Source organism: Lonchura striata, chromosome Z, assembly GCF_046129695.1.
Source record: "Lonchura striata isolate bLonStr1 chromosome Z, bLonStr1.mat, whole genome shotgun sequence".
Classification (NCBI taxonomy): Eukaryota; Metazoa; Chordata; class Aves; order Passeriformes; family Estrildidae; genus Lonchura; species Lonchura striata.
The window spans coordinates 35,172,395-35,190,779 of NC_134642.1; the positions used below are offsets into that span (position 1 = coordinate 35,172,395).

Below are 18,385 nucleotides of genomic sequence, written 5' to 3' on the forward strand. Positions count from 1 at the left end.
TAGGCTGAAGGTTTTAAATGAACAGTTTATACTTGGTCCTAATAGCTTTTCAAGTATAAAATTACATGGACTAAACCATAACTCTTATGTTCTCCTTTTCCTCTCTCAGAGATGGTTGTGTCATTTCCCACCACTACCTCCAAGACTTCCAAGAGGTATGTTAAAAAACAATACAATTTAGTTTTAGTAAGTCTGGAAACTACCTGGTTTATAGTGCATTTTATTTACATAAGGAAGAATATGTTAAGCAAACATCTAAAGATCTTTATCAATATCTCTAGTTCAACCTGTATTAGCCATTTATATGCCTAAAAATTACCTATGTTTTTTTCCTTTTTCAGAATCACCTCAATGACACTAAAAAATCCTGTATTAATTAAAATAACATGGTACATCTTCTGGATATAACATTCAGCTGAGTTTGGGAAAATTACTGAAGTGTAGGTGTTCTCTTCTAGCTCCAGCCTCTCACAGCAGCACTGAACAGGGCTGAGAGCATCTGTCCAGGCCGATCCTCGTGAGTCTCTCCCAGGGGGAGCTGTGATGTACCAAACATCCAAAAATGAGTACTAAACTAATAGTAGAAAATTGTGACTCATATATTTCCCTTCTTTAATAAATGAAACACCTCTTTGTCTGAGGAAATGTAGGAATTATTAAGCTGGAGATGTGAAATCAAGAATTCAGGAGGCCTGCTTGTGTGCAGCGTTGAGTATATAACTATTGTTCAAAAGGGACCATTAGCTCATCTAGTGCAAGGCCATCCACCTGGCAGCCTCTGACCTACATCCAGCCTGCTGGACAGTTCTGACTGGATCCCAAAATGGTTTTGAAATCTCCTTAGTGCACTCATAGCACACCCAGATCTCCCACATCAAAACCAAATTATTCACCAGGCAGAATACAGGTAGCTGCAATGTGGGCTGTTCTAGTCTCTTCTATTGGAAAAATTCTTACGAAATCAACTTCTCATTCTTATAGTGTTATCAATCATTTGCAAGAAATCTCTGTATCAGACGAGTCAGTACATCTCCCATGCACAGAGACTTGTTCTGTGCATAAGAAGGCTTTACTGTCATGCCTAGAGCAAGCCAGATGTGTGCTGTTATGCAAGAGGAAAATATTTATGTGGGGCCCCTTTGATAGGTATGCTGAGGGCAATAATATCAGTGCGTGTTTTAAAAGTTTTAAAGGAAAATAAACATGGATTGTGCTTCTCACAGAGATCTGTTCTGTTAATTTTTCTTATTTCTTTATTATTTCCAGACTGAAGGAAATATATAAGGAGTTAAGAAGTCAAAATAGCTTTGTAGTCAATAAAGTCAAAATAAAATAAATAAAATCAAAATGGAATGCTTGAAAACTGTAATGTGTAGAATTGTAGATTGATGTAAAAAAAATTTAAATCTTAGTCCTATGACACAAACGTGTTAACCTCTTCCTTCATTATCTTTCTATTTTCAGAGGAAATGTCCAGCTAGGACAGGATGTACATTTACATCTATTCAGTAGTATTTGCTAACATAAAAGCTCCGTGCCAAGTCTTATCTACTGTTTACAAGTTTCATATTTTTGTGACCCCAGAAAGAGCAGCTGACTAGTGAAGTCAGGGAGATCAGTGTCTGTTGAACATTGCAAGCAATGGTATTGAATTATAGTTCTTATCTAAATATTTTCTTTTATATAATTATAAATATCTGGAGGAAGAAGCAAGTCCAGCAACTCATTGTCCCTCAGTTTCATAAACTGTAGTGATTTGGATTCTGCAGGATTACAAGAAGCATGCCTAAAGAAATAAGTATTTAGCTATTTTTCCTTTTGATCCCATAATATAGAATCATACATATAAATATAAAATGGGTTGAGTTGGAATATCATTTCCCAGTATAAATTCAGCAGACTTTGTCTAGGTCAGTACCATCTGGAAGCCTCTTAAAGAAATACTCTGTTCAAAAGTGATCTGTGTTTATTGTTAAAATACACATGCACTGGGCAATTTTTTGCATGGGTATACATTGTGCATCATGAGTAGAAATAACATACACAGACATTATTATTACAGATTTCATATATTTTTTTAGTGCCTCTTCAGATGTGACCCAAATGTTTCATAGACAAATATTTAACCTCATTTGCAAAAGCATTTTTGTTTTGTGGAGATTTTTGATAATCAACAGTGGACACAGCACATCAGGACATGAAATGTAGTGGTTTTTCTCAAGCTCTTTCACAACCCATGAAAATCTACAGAGTCTGAGAGGAGTTAAATTTAAATTATAAGAAGTTTTGACCTAGCCCACAACTGTACTTCCATGTATTATGTATACAGAACATTAACAGATAATTTTAGATTATCCTCTTTCAGGTCAGGTAATCATCCTACAAAAATGTAGACCTGTGAATCATATTATTGCTGTGTGAAATTATGTTTGGCTGATATGGGCATAAAATATTCACTGGAAACTTTATTCCAGAACCTGGAGACAATCGGAGTCATTCCACATGCAATTAAGATAAGATTAAGAGCAATATAAAGTTGGAAAGCTGTGAACCTAGAATCCTTCCTGTTTTCTAGAAGAATATTTTTTTCCCTTCAAGAACTTTTTTCTTTCTGGCACAGCCTTTGATCCATCAAGTGCATCTTCTATCTGTGCAAGACAGTGTGTGCTCTGTGTCACATTGACCAGGACTGTGCTGATTATAATGTGAGTACTCACTTTGTAGACTTGCAGGTGGAGCAGCTACCAAAGCGCACGTGCTACTGGAAGACCACCCAGCTTCTGTTTGTTGTGTCACTCGAATTCTTAATGTCAGCCTCACACATGATCCACACTGGAAGCCTCGAACAGTGCCTGAGCTGCTGACTGCATAATGATTTGCATAAACAGTGGAGACTGAAGTCCTGTGTTGGCTTCAGGACAACTGAAATTCATCACTGTCCTTTATTTTTGTACTTTTTAACTTACATAGGCAAATAGCTATGTTTAGGAATTTAAAAAGTTAACAACAACATTTACAAGCAAGAAGTCTTTGAAAAAAGGGGAATACAATTAAAGAGCATTTATTGTTAACTATTACTTTGTGCAGTCATAGGATCACTTCTCCATTTTGTTTTCTGGTTGAGCTCTCTTCCTGAATGCCTGTTAGCTGAAGAGAATGTTCAGCAACTTTACTGCCATGATTCTTAAATCATTACAAATTTTTTTTCACTTCAGAGTCATATTTTGTTTCTTTTTTTTGGCTGTTACAGGAAATCTGGCAAGGATTATGATGCAGGATCAGCAGAAAAAAAACCCCTACTTAGGTGGGTTTTTTTGGTTTTTTTTTGTTTGGATTTTTTTTGTTTTGTTTTGTTTTGTTTTTATTTTTTTCTTGAAAGAAAAAGTCAGAAAATTTCAGCCTGCAATTTAATGGGCTGGATAAAATGCTGATGGGTCAAAGAGAGGTGTGGAATGCAGACTCTGGGCTCTATGGGGGATACATCTCTTTAGATACAATCCTTAAGACTGTTATGTGCCTGATATGTAAATAATAATTAGTAAATAATACAAGGCATACATTAATAATATTATGAACATCTTCCTGCCAAGAGGCAGACATTAATATTATGAACATCTTCCTGCCAAGAGGCAGACATTGAAAAATTAAACTAGAGGTCAGGTAGAAATGAGGATGTACCAAAGTAAAATGCCAACCTGGGACTCATCTCTACTGAGTTCTACATGAACCCTTATAAATGAACATCCATGCAAACCCCCACTGACTGAAGATCTGTTGAGGCATTCTGATGGCTGTTTCTTGATGGGACCAGGACTTACTCACCTTTCAAGTTCCACAGGTTTAGCCAAGGCTTTTGAAAAGGGATGAGGAGACACAAAATGGCTGTTGCTGTTACTACCTTTAATTAGACAACATGATATGGAGCCTGTCCAGTGTGAATTCTCAGATCAGGTAAGAACAAGAATTCCATCCAATTATATGTGAACTTAAGAAATCATGGTAATTTTATAAAAACAACCAACAGTGGCTGCTTGAATCTTGCAGGGCAGATTTTCCCATCTCTTTGCTATTTGTAGTGATATGTAGTAGTGTGACGGCTTGTGCAGGTTACTTCCAAATGTGTCCTCAGACAAAATGTCCTCAAATCTTCTCTCATTTCTCTTTCTTTCAAATACTTAGTTATTTCCTCTGCATTGCATTCTGCATCCTTTTTTTCTGGAATGCAGTTGCACTTCTACTCTACTCTAATTTTGCTTTTTCCAAAGACTGGGAATCCAAAGCTGTAGGGTGAACAGGAAGACTGCCAGTGTCAAGGTACAACTATTATATTCGTTAGATATGGTGTCTCTGGTCATTGTTACTTTCAACAGCTGCATCTCTGGAAAGTAAAATACAGGACTGTAATAGCAGAAGATGGAGGACTTCTGTTATACATATTTCAGCCAAAATACACAAAAATAACTTTTTGTTAGTTAATAAATGTGAAATTTTAATGAGACAGGAAAAACTTAGAAAGCTTCTGGAAGTGCTAAATGCTTTAATGCTAGAGCATATAACAGAATCACAAAATTATAGAAGACCATAAAGATCATCTAGTCCATCCATTCTCACTAAGTCAGGCTACCATCTAACTTAAACCATTCCTCTTTCAGTTTAAAACCATTTCCCCTTGCCCTGTCACTACCTGCCCATGTAAAAGTCTCTCTTTCTCTTTCTTTCAGCCCCTCTTAGGTACTGAAAGACCTCAGTGAGGTGTTCTTGAAGCCTTCTATTTTTCACCCCAACTCTTTCAGCCTATCTTTGCTGCTGAGGTGCTCCAGCCTTCTCAACATCTTTGTGGCCTCTTCTGACCCTGCTACTTGACAAGAACTATCATCAGCAAGCAATCAGTATTTTTGTTTGTCAGATTCCATTCCATCTAAGACAACCTCCATCTTGCACTCAGGTGAATCTGCCCATGTTATACATGAGAGTTTATTTTAGCCAGATTAAAAAATAAAAATAATTTTATTAGCGGTCAAATTCTATCTAGCCAGCCACACAGAAAGGACAGAGCCGAGCCCGCGGTCGACCCTGGGTGTGCAACAAGGAGTCAGCCTCAGCAGAGGTTTTCCCCTATGCCCACACACCTCCATCCTGGCACAGGCGGTTTTTATAGGGAAAATTCTGCCTGAGGCCAAGGTTTTAGCAATCAGTCCTTTCTTCTATTCGGAGTCCATATGTTAATAAGGATTTCTTTTTGGTGATGAGGAGAAAAATTCAATGTTGGGCGTTTACGGGAAGGCTTCTTTCACATGGATCTGTCTGAGTATTTCCATGATATCCATCTTGGACAATCAGCACAGATAATCAGCAGACAATGGCCCATCTCCCGGCCGAGCCACATCTGTTTACTTGTAAATCAGTTTCCAGTATACACTCAAGTCTCACCTACAAAAGGGGGGGGAAGGGGGGAGGAACTAATACAACGGGCATGATTTAACAAGCATCCAATATTACATATTTCATACAAGGAATGGCGCAAATTATACTTACTATACATAACAGCCCATAAATGCTCCTAACATCTCTTGCAGACCATAATGTTCACAGCCACTTCTGTATTACCAGGAAAAGAGAGTAACATAGAGCAACAAAGAGAAATTTAACCAAAACCACATAATCCATTTGTTAATCACAGTTCAACAATTCTTGATTTTTTTATATACAAACATCGCTTGTTCATTAGCTAGGACCAGTTTTCACTTCAGTTTTAATGTATTTCACAACAGATAAGCAAAGGACAGACTTGAACTACCCATCAGGCTAACTGTATATGGTTACTGAATCACTGTATTGGGCTGTCTTAACTTCCATTCTATGGCTAGGGTTCAGTGCAGTGAACTGTGCCTGCATGACCTATTGTAAATCATTAACAGCAGCGTGCTTGTACAGGTATTTCTGGTGAGAAGCATTTAAATGTAGTCACCTAGAATGAACCACTGTGAATTTAGCTGATGAGTAATTTTCCTCCACATCTACTAACAAGGTTTATTGTGTATACAGGGTTTAATAGGAATTTTATGTATTGCTGATGGTACTTCTGAGGTTTTGATTACAGTTAAACTCTCTTGAAGGCCTGATCTGTTAAATGTCTGAATGCAGTATAATAGAGAGGTTTTTTTAACTTTCTGTGTGTTCATTGGTCCAGATCCCTAACCATTTTATGTGTTCGCTCAGTGAATTGCATTGGAGAGCGTAAAGCTGCCTGCTAAATTCCTGGTGCAGCTGCATCATTCCCATAGAAGGATGATCATTTGTGGGATATGAGACGTGTACAGATACCCTGTTTTGGGCACTGCATGATGATATTTGCTTCTTGACAAGCACCAGGAGCCTCAGCAGAGTCACACCTAACTGAAGGAATTTTCGATTTTCCTCTACAGATCACAGGACTGCCAGGTATTACTAAATACACTGGTAAAAGTACAAAAATGTGGAAGATTTCCTACAGCTATGATCTTATGAACCACCCCTTGGGTATCGTCAGCAAATTTTTTCTTCCTTCAAATGATTAGAGGTCCACTGGTTTTAAGCTCACTGCAGTGACTTGGGGAATTTGTGGACTGATAAAATTATTGCAGGATAAATGCAGAAAGTAAACAGAGCCTGTAAGGAGCTTAGAACAGATGTAGGTATTCAGCAACTAGGGTCTGTTTGCCTTCATAATCTGTGCAATTATTGTGATTGAGGACACTTCTGATAAAACATTTCCTTTCGTACTTACAGTGTACTACAGATAGATTCAAGCAGAGAAAGGTACTTCATGATTGTAATGGAATTTCCAAGCAGAAAACCCAAACATTTTGCTAGATCAGGGCTCCTTTAAGTCTCATCTTATTTAGAAGTGGACAATTGCATGTGTCAGCTATTCCTTTGTTCACTGAAACAATCTTTAGGTCTACATCAGAGGATGTCAGCTTTAGTTCCTTCCTTTGAATTCTGAGAAGTGTGCATTTAGTTACCTTAAGCTGTGATTTACTTTACTTCAGTGTATCTTTTCGCCCTTCACTTAAGTGAACCTTTTTTAACAGCATTTATTCATGTTTATTCAGCATAAACTGATGGAAATTTCTTTATATAAGCATTATGTAACTCTAACAGCCTTCTGCTATTGCAGTATTTTCCACTATAAAGTATGAGTAACTACCCTGAGTTGACATAGTTGTCAGAGAAGACAGAGAAGAGCCAGTAAACAATTAAGACTTGCAAGTGGACTTTGAATACTGTGTTTATGACATCCTTCAGTCACAAGAGCAAAACAGGCACTGAAGTCCTAAGGCCTCACAATAGGGTTAATGCTGAATCTGTGTTCTGCCCCCATCCTTGCATTATTTGCACGATACAAATCTCCTTAGCAGGTGTTACCACAATGTAATTTCTGACAGCCACGATTCCATGTCCTTTGGGATTGTGGCATTCATTGTGTTAGCGTTTTTTATGTATTTTTTTTTTTCCAAGAAGTAACTACATTACCAATCTAGATAACAGAAACAACAAATGACATTTCTGTGCTCTGATGCTTTGAAAAGCTTGGAACATGTCAGAAAATTTTATGTTCAATAAGAAAGGAAGGTGGCTGTTCTTTCCACCAGATCTATTAGCCTCCCCAAAGAAGAAAGAAAGTGAATAGAAGCAGGATGATCATTAAAAAAATTATTGTTTCAAACTGAGGGCTTGTCAAAATTAGAGTTCATAACTTGCCTCCTGCTTTGATATTGGACCAAACTCAACAACTAAGAAAATATTTGCAGTGGAAAGCAAAAATTAATATTTAAGATGATTGTTTCTTTACAAGTGGTAGACAAAAGGCCTATGAACAGAAGGGGGATTAATGTAAGAAATAGAATGGTCAGACTCCTAGACTGTTAATTTGACAATTATTAACAGCTTTATCTATGTTCATAAAAACATCCTGTGGAAGCGGATTTTTTTCCCCACTCAGAAACAGTAATACTTCAGACTGAAGTTTAAGCATATTTCATTTATAAATTTCTAAACCAAATTAATTTAATCCAAAACCAAGATTACAATATTTCCTACCATTTCCTCTAAGACAGAGTAATGTTTCTCATCAATAAATATTGAGGCAGAGTAATGATCTAAGGTAGGGTGAATATTTAAAAGTAAGATGCTTATGGCTTATGGCTGTGAACATAGTTGAAGTAATCTTAGTATTATAAGGGTTATAAAAATATAATAAGAAATAATACTATAGTACTATAATATTATAATAATAAATACATATAGTATTTATTGTCACAGGGATAATAGCTAGCAACAGGTGCTTCTCATCTCTTGGTTAGGCATCTGAGGGTCTGCAGGTGTCTTTGCATGCTGTATGGGAGGAAATACTCACTTTTCCATAGTGACCACTGTCCATTTCCATCTTCAGTGTGATTTCCACAGCAAGGTACTTGTTTTATACAACAGTTGCTTCAGCTCAGTTTACTCTGCCTGAGCTCTGGTTCTTCAGTACTTGTGAGCTGCATGTCATAGCAGCACTCAGTGATATTACCTATAGTTTATTGGTTCAGCACTTGTTAATCAAACCTTGTCCACATCCTCTCTACAAAGAAAAGGAAAAGGAAATGGAGATGCTCTTCCTCTGAGAGTGTCTCCACCTGTGTTGCTATAACTGGCAAGAGAACAACTGTCAGGCATCACTGAGATGCATTACTTTTATTTGCCCTATTAATAGAGCTGTACCTGCTTCATTTTTGTTGACTGCTTCTGTGCTCATGCAAGAATTGGTGGATGTGGTGCACGCCAAATACTTCCAGCCAACCTTACAGGATTTTGCCAGCACTGAGAATGGTCCCCGACACCCGAAGCAGGAGGCGAGCAGATTGTCTATCAATTGAAGCACTAAAGGGTTTTAGGTAATAGGTAAACATTATTGCACATATGAGGGTTTGGTACCAAACCAGCCAAGAGTACAAGATATGTTTCCCTAACAATATAAGGAATACAAACATACTCCACTTCTTAGAGAACTTCAGGTCTGGTATGAAGTCTGTTTTCTGCATTCTTCCAGTCTTCCAAGACTGCTGAACAGAAGTTCAGATCTTTCTCATTCTTTCCACTGACCAGTGGAAAAGAAGTGCAGCATAGCATAAACCCCCCAAGGTCAGCAGTTCCCTATCTTGCATCCAGCCTAAAGCAAAATGCTTATGTGTGCAGAAGATGGCCTCAAGCCATAGATCTAAGCAGTATCAATCTCACCACCTTGAACTATGAGGGCACACCAAGTCTTTAAACATTAATTTCCCCATAAACACATGTAATACGTACATTGAAGGAAATCAAAGCAAAGCAAACTGCTGTTAAACTAAAACATCGTGCATAAACAATTCTGTCACCAAGGAAAGAGAGTAGGGAAATCCACAAGATACCTTGGTGATTCTCGGGTTAAGAAAATACAACAGTGGAATACAGAGGCTCAGGTACCTACTGCCGGCAGCTAGACCTTCATGACTTTCATATAGCTACATCGATTTAAATAGATGAAATTCTGGGCTCTAGCTTTCAACAAAGTTGAAGAACTGGGAGGTTCTACAGAGAATATTTTGAAAGCAGAGTGATATAATCAAGAGCAGCTTGGCCAAAGGAGCTCAGTATGTACATGCCCTCAGATAGAACACAACATTCTGTAAGGCAAATATCAGATAAAGCACACGAGAAAAACCTGCTAGCTCAGCGTTTTTGTAAATAGAGAAGTGCCTTCCCCCCTCACTGTGGTTACCACTGTGTTCAGAAAATAACTCCTCAGCCCATCCCCCTGCTCTGACTGTACCACTACCTCCAGCTGACTGGGGTGACTGACAAACTGCATAACAAGATATTTGAAGTCATGATAGTAAAAATGATTTGCTATTATGCCCAATAAATGGTTTCCACTTGGGATTAGTTAATGGAGAAATATTTTGGGTACCTTTTGCTCAAGGGGTTTCCTTTGCTTGCAGGGTCGTTCAGAAAAAGTTCCCTGAACTTTGAACCATATCTGCAAAGTGAGATAAACAAGAGCCATATAAATACCACAGCTCTTTTCCCCACACTGTTTCCTTCTGCAGCAGAGCCAGGCAGAGCTGCCAAGAAGGGGGAGGAGGGAAGGGTAAGTGTGCTGGGTTTGCTGTGAAAGAGCTTCATGACTTAAGATTTGGCAGAGTGTTTGCTTGTTTCTTTGGCTGAAAAGGCTGACTGTGGAAATTTCCATTGGAAACTAAGCTGAAACTTGAAATATGAATTATAAGACATGGCTCTCCTGCAGCTCACAAGGCGGACAGCTGTTGCTGGGTGCTGCATGCCAGTGCTGCAGAAGGCTGCTGTAAAGACAAGAAAGGATTATCAAAATGTCATGAGTCTCATGTGCTCATAATGGTTAAAAAGGCAGGCTGCTTTCCTGATGTGTGGAAAGAATGGAAAAAGGCTGTGTTGGTATATATTGGACCACAGTTTAGTCTTCAAAGTACTTTACCTAGAACATCGGGAAAGTCTGTCAGGGACAGCTGGATTTCACAAATGCAGCAACAAATGACTCTTGTTTTAAAAGGTTTTTAATCCTTTAGGCTATGACAAGATGGATAGAACATGTATATTTATCAGAATTCATTGTTTCCAAACTATTTTGTGGTCACTGTCAAACTTAGATGTAAGTGGTGAAGTTGTACAGCTCCACAACCTAGGACATGCTGGGGAGCAGCTTTATAATTTTATATGTTTATAATTTTCAGTATTTCTTGATAATGTGTGTTTAAGCCAAAATTGAGATGTTAATGGAATAAAATGAAAAGGTAATTATAGAATTTCTTATATGCTTTGAATTTCATAAACATTAACTGGACTAAGTATGGATATGAGATGTTATAAGATCTGAGGATTCCTGAAATTCAGTTTTCATTTCTGGATTTTGCAAAATTGTTTCTTGTACCTGACTTCTTCATAGCTTTTTCTCAATGGGATCCAGATACTCCAGACTGACTTGTAAAAATTTTGAAGTATTTTTTATTATTTTCTGCTGTGTTCTGTAGTACTTGCTGTGTACTGAAATCCGCTCTTGGTGTGTGTACTTTAAAACAGTGGAATTACCCTGTAATCTGGAGTGAACTGGTCTAGATTCTTCCTGACATAAACAGGCTTACCACAATTTATTTCAAAAAACAAGAAAGAAGGTCACTTTAAAATCACTGAATTGTTAAAAATTGTTAAAAAGAAATTACAAAGAGAAAGATTAGTAGTATTAAAAAAATTCCAGTGATTCTGAATATTTACTTTTTAGCTGTTCAAACACAGTAACAAAAAACCACAAAAACCTTCAAGCACCAAAAAGAAAAAACAGCTGCTTCTATTATAGAGGAACTCTACTGATAAACCAAAGAAATTGAGTAGTAAACAATGTGTTCAAATTTATTCTTACAGGGTTTTCTTTTCTTTTCTTTTCTTTTCTTTTCTTTTCTTTTCTTTTCTTTTCTTTTCTTTTCTTTTCTTTTCTTTTCTTTTCTTTTCTTTTCTTTTCTTTTCTTTTCTTTTCTTTTTCTTTTCTTTTCTTTTCTTTTCTTTCTCTTCTCTTCTCTTCTCTTCTCTTCTCTTCTCTTCTCTTCTCTTCTCTTCTCTTCTCTTCTCTTCTCTTCTCTTCTCTTCTCTTCTCTTCTCTTCTCTTCTCTTCCTCTTCTCTTCTCTTCTCTTCTCTTCTCTTCTCTTCTCTTCTCTTCTCTTCTCTTCTCTTCTCTTCTTCTCTTCTCTTCTCTTCTTCTCTTCTTCTCTTCTTCTCTTCTTTTCTTCTTTTCTTCTTTTCTTCTTTTCTTCTTTTCTTCTTTTCTTCTTTTCTTCTTTTCTTCTTTTCTTCTTTTCTTCTTTTCTTCTTTTCTTCTTTTCTTCTTTTCTTCTTTTCTTCTTTTCTTCTTTTCTTCTTTTCTTCTTTTCTTCTTTTCTTCTTTTCTTCTTTTCTTCTTTTCTTCTTTTCTTCTTTTCTTCTTTTCTTCTTTTCTTCTTTCCCTTCCTTCCCTTCCCTTCCCTTCCCTTCCCTTCCCTTCCCTTCCCTTCCCTTCCCTTCCCTTCCCTTCCCTTCCCTTCCCTTCCCTTCCCTTCCCTTCCCTTCCCTTCCCTTCCCTTCCCTTCCCTTCCCTTCCCTTCCCTTCCCTTCCCTTCCCTTCCCTTCCCTTCCCTTCCCTTCCCTTCCCTTCCCTTCCCTTCCCTTCCCTTCCCTTCCCTTCCCTTCCCTTCCCTTCCCTTCCCTTCCCTTCCCTTCCCTTCCCTTCCCTTCCCTTCCCTTCCCTTCCCTTCCCTTTTTTACTGAATGGAACTAATATGCTGCTGTGTTTTCTTATGGGAATTTCAGAGTCTGAACTTTATTTAGGCATTGGCCTTATTTTGTTTATTTTCTCTCTTCTCAGGTAAAGCCCAACCATGTGGGCAGGTCTGGGGCTAGTTCTGGCCCTCTGTCTCCTCCCAGTAGGAGGGACAGAGGCCCAGAACTGCCAGGAGCCCCCAGAATGGCATATTGGGGAGGAGGATCCGATGTGGAACTCCAGAGGCTCAGTGACAGTGGTGGCTCTCCTCCAGGCTAGCTGACTATTGTGCCTGCGGCAGGCTTCCAGGTAAGTGTGGATCTTGTCCCAGTTTTTGTTATCCAGCTGAGACTGCTACATGTGCCCTGCCACAGATGCACTCCCTGAACTCTAGCTGCCCCAAATGCCACCATCACAGCTGGCATGTGTGATCCAGTCACCTGGCTCACTATCAGCAGAAGAGTTCTGTGCCAGTGGGAAAGATTCTTTATCTCTTGACCTGCTCTTGACTGGCAGATTGTCTTCTCCAAATTAGGTTTACAACATAATAAATAGTATGATCAACTTGACATTAATGAAACCCAAACCACAGGAACTCCTGACAGAAACAGCAACAGATGATTAATGTAGTAAAAATGGTGAAGCCAAGAAACACCAAAATTCTTTAAAATGGTTAGGTTACCTGAAATAGAGAGATCTGTGATCACTGATTTCTTATGTAAGACCTGTAGGGGAAAAATAAACCCAACATATGCTTTTAATATGGCTTTCAGCCTGTGTTCAGAGATCCTACATATATTTTAAAAGTCTAGAAGTAAAGGTAAATACCGTCCTTTCGAAAAATTGATGAAGCATTCAAGGAAGTCATCAGTGTTAGGTTTTCATCCAAGACCTGGGACACTGGTGCTCTATTTTCTAGAATTTGCTCCTTGCAAATATTTAGCTATCATGACAGTAACAATAGTAATAAAATAATTTTAAGCTGAGCCAAACAGGAATTGCATAAAGCTTTGATTATTTTAGGAATTGTGGAATTATTTTGGCTTAAAAATTCATAGTACGAGTTTCAGATTTGGATTTTAGTCACAGTGAGAACACCTTAGTTTGCCCCTCTAGGCTGCACAACTTACATATCATAATAGGCTTTGCAACTTTATTAAGAATTTCATTTAAAAACATGGTGGTAAATTTGTGAGTCCATCAAAGTTAGAAGTGGGCTTTGTGTTTGACTTTCAAGGTAGTTGAGTTTGGATCTTAAAATTTTAGAAAAAAATTAGACTCCTCCACATTCTAGACTATTTCCTGTAACTGCAAAAGAAAAGCTTCCTAGAGCAATTCCATAGGAAAAATAGAAATGAAATGGAAGAAACTCCACATCATACAGCTGTAATAAAAGCAAGATGGAGTATATTACCTTTTGTGTCAAATATCATTATTCTCTAATGATTTATGGTCTTGCTTCTTTTACATTCCCACTAGTTTGGAGGACCTGCGAGTAAAGTTAGAGAATGAGGGATTGGTCAACATCTCGTATGTGGTTGTCAACCATCAGGGAGCTCAATCTCGGAGGGAATTTCACCTACTAAAAGAACGTGTTTCAGACTACATTACTGTCTACCAGCAAGATGAGCAGCAAGAGGATGTCTGGACTACTTTAAATGGAAACAAGGACGACTTTCTCATCTATGACAGGTGTGTGCTTACAGACAAACTTGGGAAAATATCTGCATATATTTTGAATAATGATTTGCAAATCTCGATATAATTTCATTGATGTGCAAATAACAAAAACATCATGCTCAGCTTCTAAGTTGAACTAAGTAAAGTTCTAGTATTTACTGGAAAAACAAAGTTACAAAACCAAAATCTGCATTTGCATAAGTAATTTTGGAATATTTTTTTTTCTTTATAATTACCGTGTGTTTAGATGAACATAAGTGAGGATAAAATTTGGTAACATGTTCATGGTTTTAAAGTGTTTTTATTTGCAGATAACTTCATTACATCCATGCATGTGAAAGTAGAATCTTTTATCTCATGGAAACTTTTTGATGAGAGTTGTTGAAAATGCCATGTAGATATAAGGAAAAATTAGTCTTTAGGTAAAACTTTAAACTTCAGAGGAAAATTGCTTTTTGATATAGGATTCTGACACAAGTATATTTTGGCAGCACCAGTAGGAACTGTAGTTGAACTCTCAATTTTTCAATTTTGATGTGATTAATTACTTGAAAAATCCTGCACTTGAAACATGTCTACCCTTGTTACTTTATATTACTGTAATGAACACTCCAAGTTAATTTGAAACATAAATAAGCTTAATACAGAATTAGAAAGTTACTATTTTTCTGTTATGTGATTAATTTAAACAAGTTAGCTACATTAGGTTTGTAGGATGAAAGTAGCAGTGGAATGAATGATCAGCAGCAAATATGCCCAAGTAAGGAAGGCTGATGTAATACAACAGACAAACAGAACAGTGCTGTATTTCATCTGGGAGGGGGGCCCAGACACCTTGTCCAGAGCATTTGAAAGGTTGACCAGTTTTGTGCTGTCGACACACAGGGTATGTGTACATTATGAATTAGCTTAGCACTAGCCTGGCCATGATCCGTGATGGCTCTAGGAGCCTGTGTTCTTGTTGTGCCTTAGCCACAAAAGCTTTGCCTGCTGCTGGTCCTAAATGTGCAGTCCACACGTGGGGAGCTAAGGCCAGGGGACTGTGTGTTGGCTCTGAACAAGCCGCCCTTGTGTACAGGTTCTGCATTTTCTCCAGCTCCTTTGAGCAGATCAGTTGTGTAGTCAAGTGCATATCAGAACACTCAAGTGCAGACATGGGGCAAGCAGGCACTATAACAATCCCCTCATGAACAATAAACCAGTAATGCAGGTCCACCACAATTCCCATCCCAGTCAAAATACTGTCAGGTTGCATAAAACCACTTGGTAAGGATGCAGCAACCACTCTGCAAAGAACCCTTCTCATTATCCCAATGGATCTGAAATGAATGCACCTCTGCCAGTGTTCGTCACTAAAGGACAGGCCTCTGGCAGTGCAACTACCACATTGGCCAGAAATCATGCTTCACACACTGGCCAGTGCAGGTGAGTGGGCAAGCATTTGTCATTTATCAGGGAAGATATCGGATTTGCCTGTGAACTGGAACAGAAACACTCCCTATGGAACAGTACAGTGTGGGTGGATTGATGCAAGTAAAGTTAAGATATCATAAGAAGAGAGATTTAGTTGTAGGTATTTGTAACCAGAGTTCTTTCTCTCCTTAGATGTGGACGTCTAGTGTATCATCTGGGTATGCCCTACTCCTTCCTGCATTTTCAGTATGTGGAAGAATCTATTAAGATTGCATACTGTGAAAACAAGTGTGGAAACTGCTCTTACATGGTATTTTCTTGTCTCATTCTGTATATAACAGAAAAGTAGATTTGATTGGTATTTTAAAAATTATTTCAATGTGATTAATCCAGAAATATAGTATTTCAAACTTACACATTTCATGCATCTTGACAGATAGCTTTTAAACATTTTTCTAAGCTAATTAGATTTGATTTAGAATAGACTGATTGATGATTTGAATTCCTTTCCTTGACAGAAATGCAAGTAATTGTCAGAAATGTAAATGCAATCTTGGAGAGTAATTGTGTTTGTAGAGCCATAGAGGTAGTGAGCAATTAACTACTCTAATTTTGTGGGATGGATAAGTACATATTTTTTTTAAAACCCAGGAATCAAACTCAAGCTGGTTTGCATTACTATTCATTGTAGTTTGCATTGAAACACAGATAAAAGGTGACTATTATTGTTACTGCTATAAAAGAAGGGTAGATTTCTTTAACGAGAATCATTCAAGACCAGAAATACTTTTAAGGATTATCAAGAAATATACATACTTCATGGAAGTTCAATGAAAATAATAATTTTTGATCCCATTGTGCAGTGTTCTGGCTAAATGTAGACCACAGATAGGTCAGATGTAGGATCTAGCATAAGAATATTTGTTATTAGCAGTTACTGGAATTATAATTGCTAAAAAGCCCTGTCTAGTTGACAGTGGTTTGACAGTACAAGGCTATTTTTGATATGTTCAGCAAAATAGCATAAATAACTTAAAAGTGCCTTTCATACTCTGTGAATATTTTACAACTAGTTTAATTGAATACAGTGTCCTGTATTTAATGCAAGCGTCTGTTTTGCAGGAACCTGATGTTGAAGGTGTATGTGAAAACATCACTAAAAAGGCAGTAGAAGAGCTGTCAGAGATAGAACCCAAGCCAACAGGTCAGCATTCCCATCCCAACCTGCACAGACATGGACACCACCAGCGCCACCACCGCCACCACCATCACAAGGGCAGTCGTGATCCCAAACATGAGAACCACCAGGCTGCTGCTGAAGCTGAGAGACATCATCCTCACAGCGGCTGGCGCCACAGGCTTTTTGGCCACCACAGACACGATCAGATAGGCAGTCAGGAGCACGTAGACACTGACCCTCCAGGAGAAATTGTGGAAATTCCACAAGATAAAAAACTACGAAAGAAAGGGAAAAACAGCTGCAAAAATGAGTTAACTTGAAATTGGCAGACAGGATCAGACTCTACCTCTAGTAGCTGATCCTGTCATTGTCGACACCTTCTGTTTGAAGAGCTAGGGAATTCTGTCACCTGACAGTGTCGTGGAGCACTACCAAATTCTTGCAGGTGACACGGGCAGCTGGCAGCAGAGGACGTCACTGAGTCTTGACAGTGCCGTCTGCTCTCTGCTGCCTGACATTCATCACCAGCAGGAGCAAGTGAAACTAGTGACACCTGACAGTGACAGGAAAAGGCGAGGAACTGATCCTGAAAAAAAAACTAAACACCTCCCAGAAACAAGGGAGTCACACAAACTCAGTTAATATAGTTGCAAGAGGAGAAAAATGAACAGATTAAGTGTTTCTATTGCCCCAAATTCAAAATTGTGCTGACAGGTATGGGTATATTGCAAAGGAGTGAATTTTTAGAGCAGAGCTTTTAGAATTATTGAATACCTGTCAAATTCCATCAGTGAAAAGCTTAATGATTTAAAGGAATTTGGTTGACCCCTAGTTTTTTTTCAGTTCCACTGAGAAGGTGTCGGCATTCTTGATTAATTTGTCTTTCTTGTTTCTCTTCTAACATTCTGCTTGCATTTGTGAGGACAGGAGCATAAACTATGATCTAGGGGCTCCTGTCTGATGTTTTGCAATCAAGAACAGAAGATAACCAAGATGGATACATTAATCTAATAATTTTTTATTAAGAAGACAATATATCTGAAAGTTGAGTTTGTTTTGTTTTTTTTTTTTTTTTCTAACCTGGGGATACAAATAATGTACAAACAAAACTTCTAAGCAATGTGACAGAATAATTCAATATAAAAAAATGTAATATACAGACAGTAACTGCTTTATTTTCAAGTAACAGATCGATAAACTTAACTCTGACAAATATTTCTCAACAAAGCTAAGAGCTTTGTGACTCTTAGATACAGTAAGAGGGTCCATTAATACATACTGCTACAGCATCTAAAATCCTGCTAAATCAATTAGATCATCCTGAAGTGAGTAGTGTTAACAACTGAGAGTCAGAATCTAAAGGAAGATGGGATGAAACAAGTTTAATCTCGGGGTAATGTTGATCTTTGTTTATAACAGTGCTGAATTTTATAAGTCTGTATCAATTATCAATCTTTATCAATTAACATAATATACCACTTAAACTTGTATAACTTCTTTGTCTATAGCCTAGCATTCCTAATGTTTGATTAACTGAATGGAAGTAAATTCAATTGTTTGAAGGATTTCTGGATGAAGAAGAGAATATTCATGAAAAGAACACTGCTATGAAAGCATACACCATAATAAATGATGGTTTAATAGGGAAATTACTACTCCTACAAAACCTGAATCTTTTTATTGTGAATGCTGATTAGCAAGAGAGTAGCTGTGAATATACTCAGAATGCATGCCTTTGGAATGTTTGACAGGAATGTTTTCAATAAAATGTACTTTCTTCATATCT

The 18,385-nt window shown here is 37.8% G+C and overlaps 2 protein-coding genes and 1 long non-coding RNA gene across 6 annotated transcripts in view; 2 read left to right on the forward strand and 1 right to left on the reverse strand.

Annotated features, from left to right (window-relative positions):
• FGF10 (fibroblast growth factor 10) overlaps positions 1-18,385 on the forward strand; it is a 525,855-nt gene that overhangs the window by 406,579 nt on the left and 100,891 nt on the right. The window lies entirely within an intron of this gene.
• On the reverse strand, positions 3,887-8,862 carry LOC110483747 (uncharacterized). 3 transcript variants are annotated; one of them, XR_002467625.3, is made up of 3 exons: positions 8,399-8,862; positions 5,130-5,430; positions 3,887-4,378 (listed from the first exon to the last, which is right to left on the reverse strand). It is a non-coding gene; the product is annotated as an uncharacterized LOC110483747 (long non-coding RNA). The 3 variants fall into 3 exon arrangements; XR_002467624.3 differs by lacking the exon at positions 3,887-4,378 and having other exon boundaries at positions 4,947-5,430; XR_013341599.1 differs by lacking the exons at positions 3,887-4,378; positions 8,399-8,862 and adding an exon at positions 5,536-5,618 and having other exon boundaries at positions 4,947-5,430.
• On the forward strand, positions 10,024-18,382 carry SELENOP (selenoprotein P). 2 transcript variants are annotated; one of them, XM_021553860.2, is made up of 5 exons: positions 10,024-10,153; positions 12,432-12,635; positions 13,806-14,018; positions 15,612-15,729; positions 16,542-18,382. In XM_021553860.2, exons 2-5 carry the CDS (start codon positions 12,445-12,447, stop codon positions 17,199-17,201), a joined length of 1,182 nt encoding a protein of 393 aa, XP_021409535.2. In that variant the 5' UTR covers positions 10,024-10,153; positions 12,432-12,444; the 3' UTR covers positions 17,202-18,382. The 2 variants fall into 2 exon arrangements, with proteins under 2 accessions (XP_021409535.2, XP_077646272.1); XM_077790146.1 differs by having other exon boundaries at positions 16,542-17,233.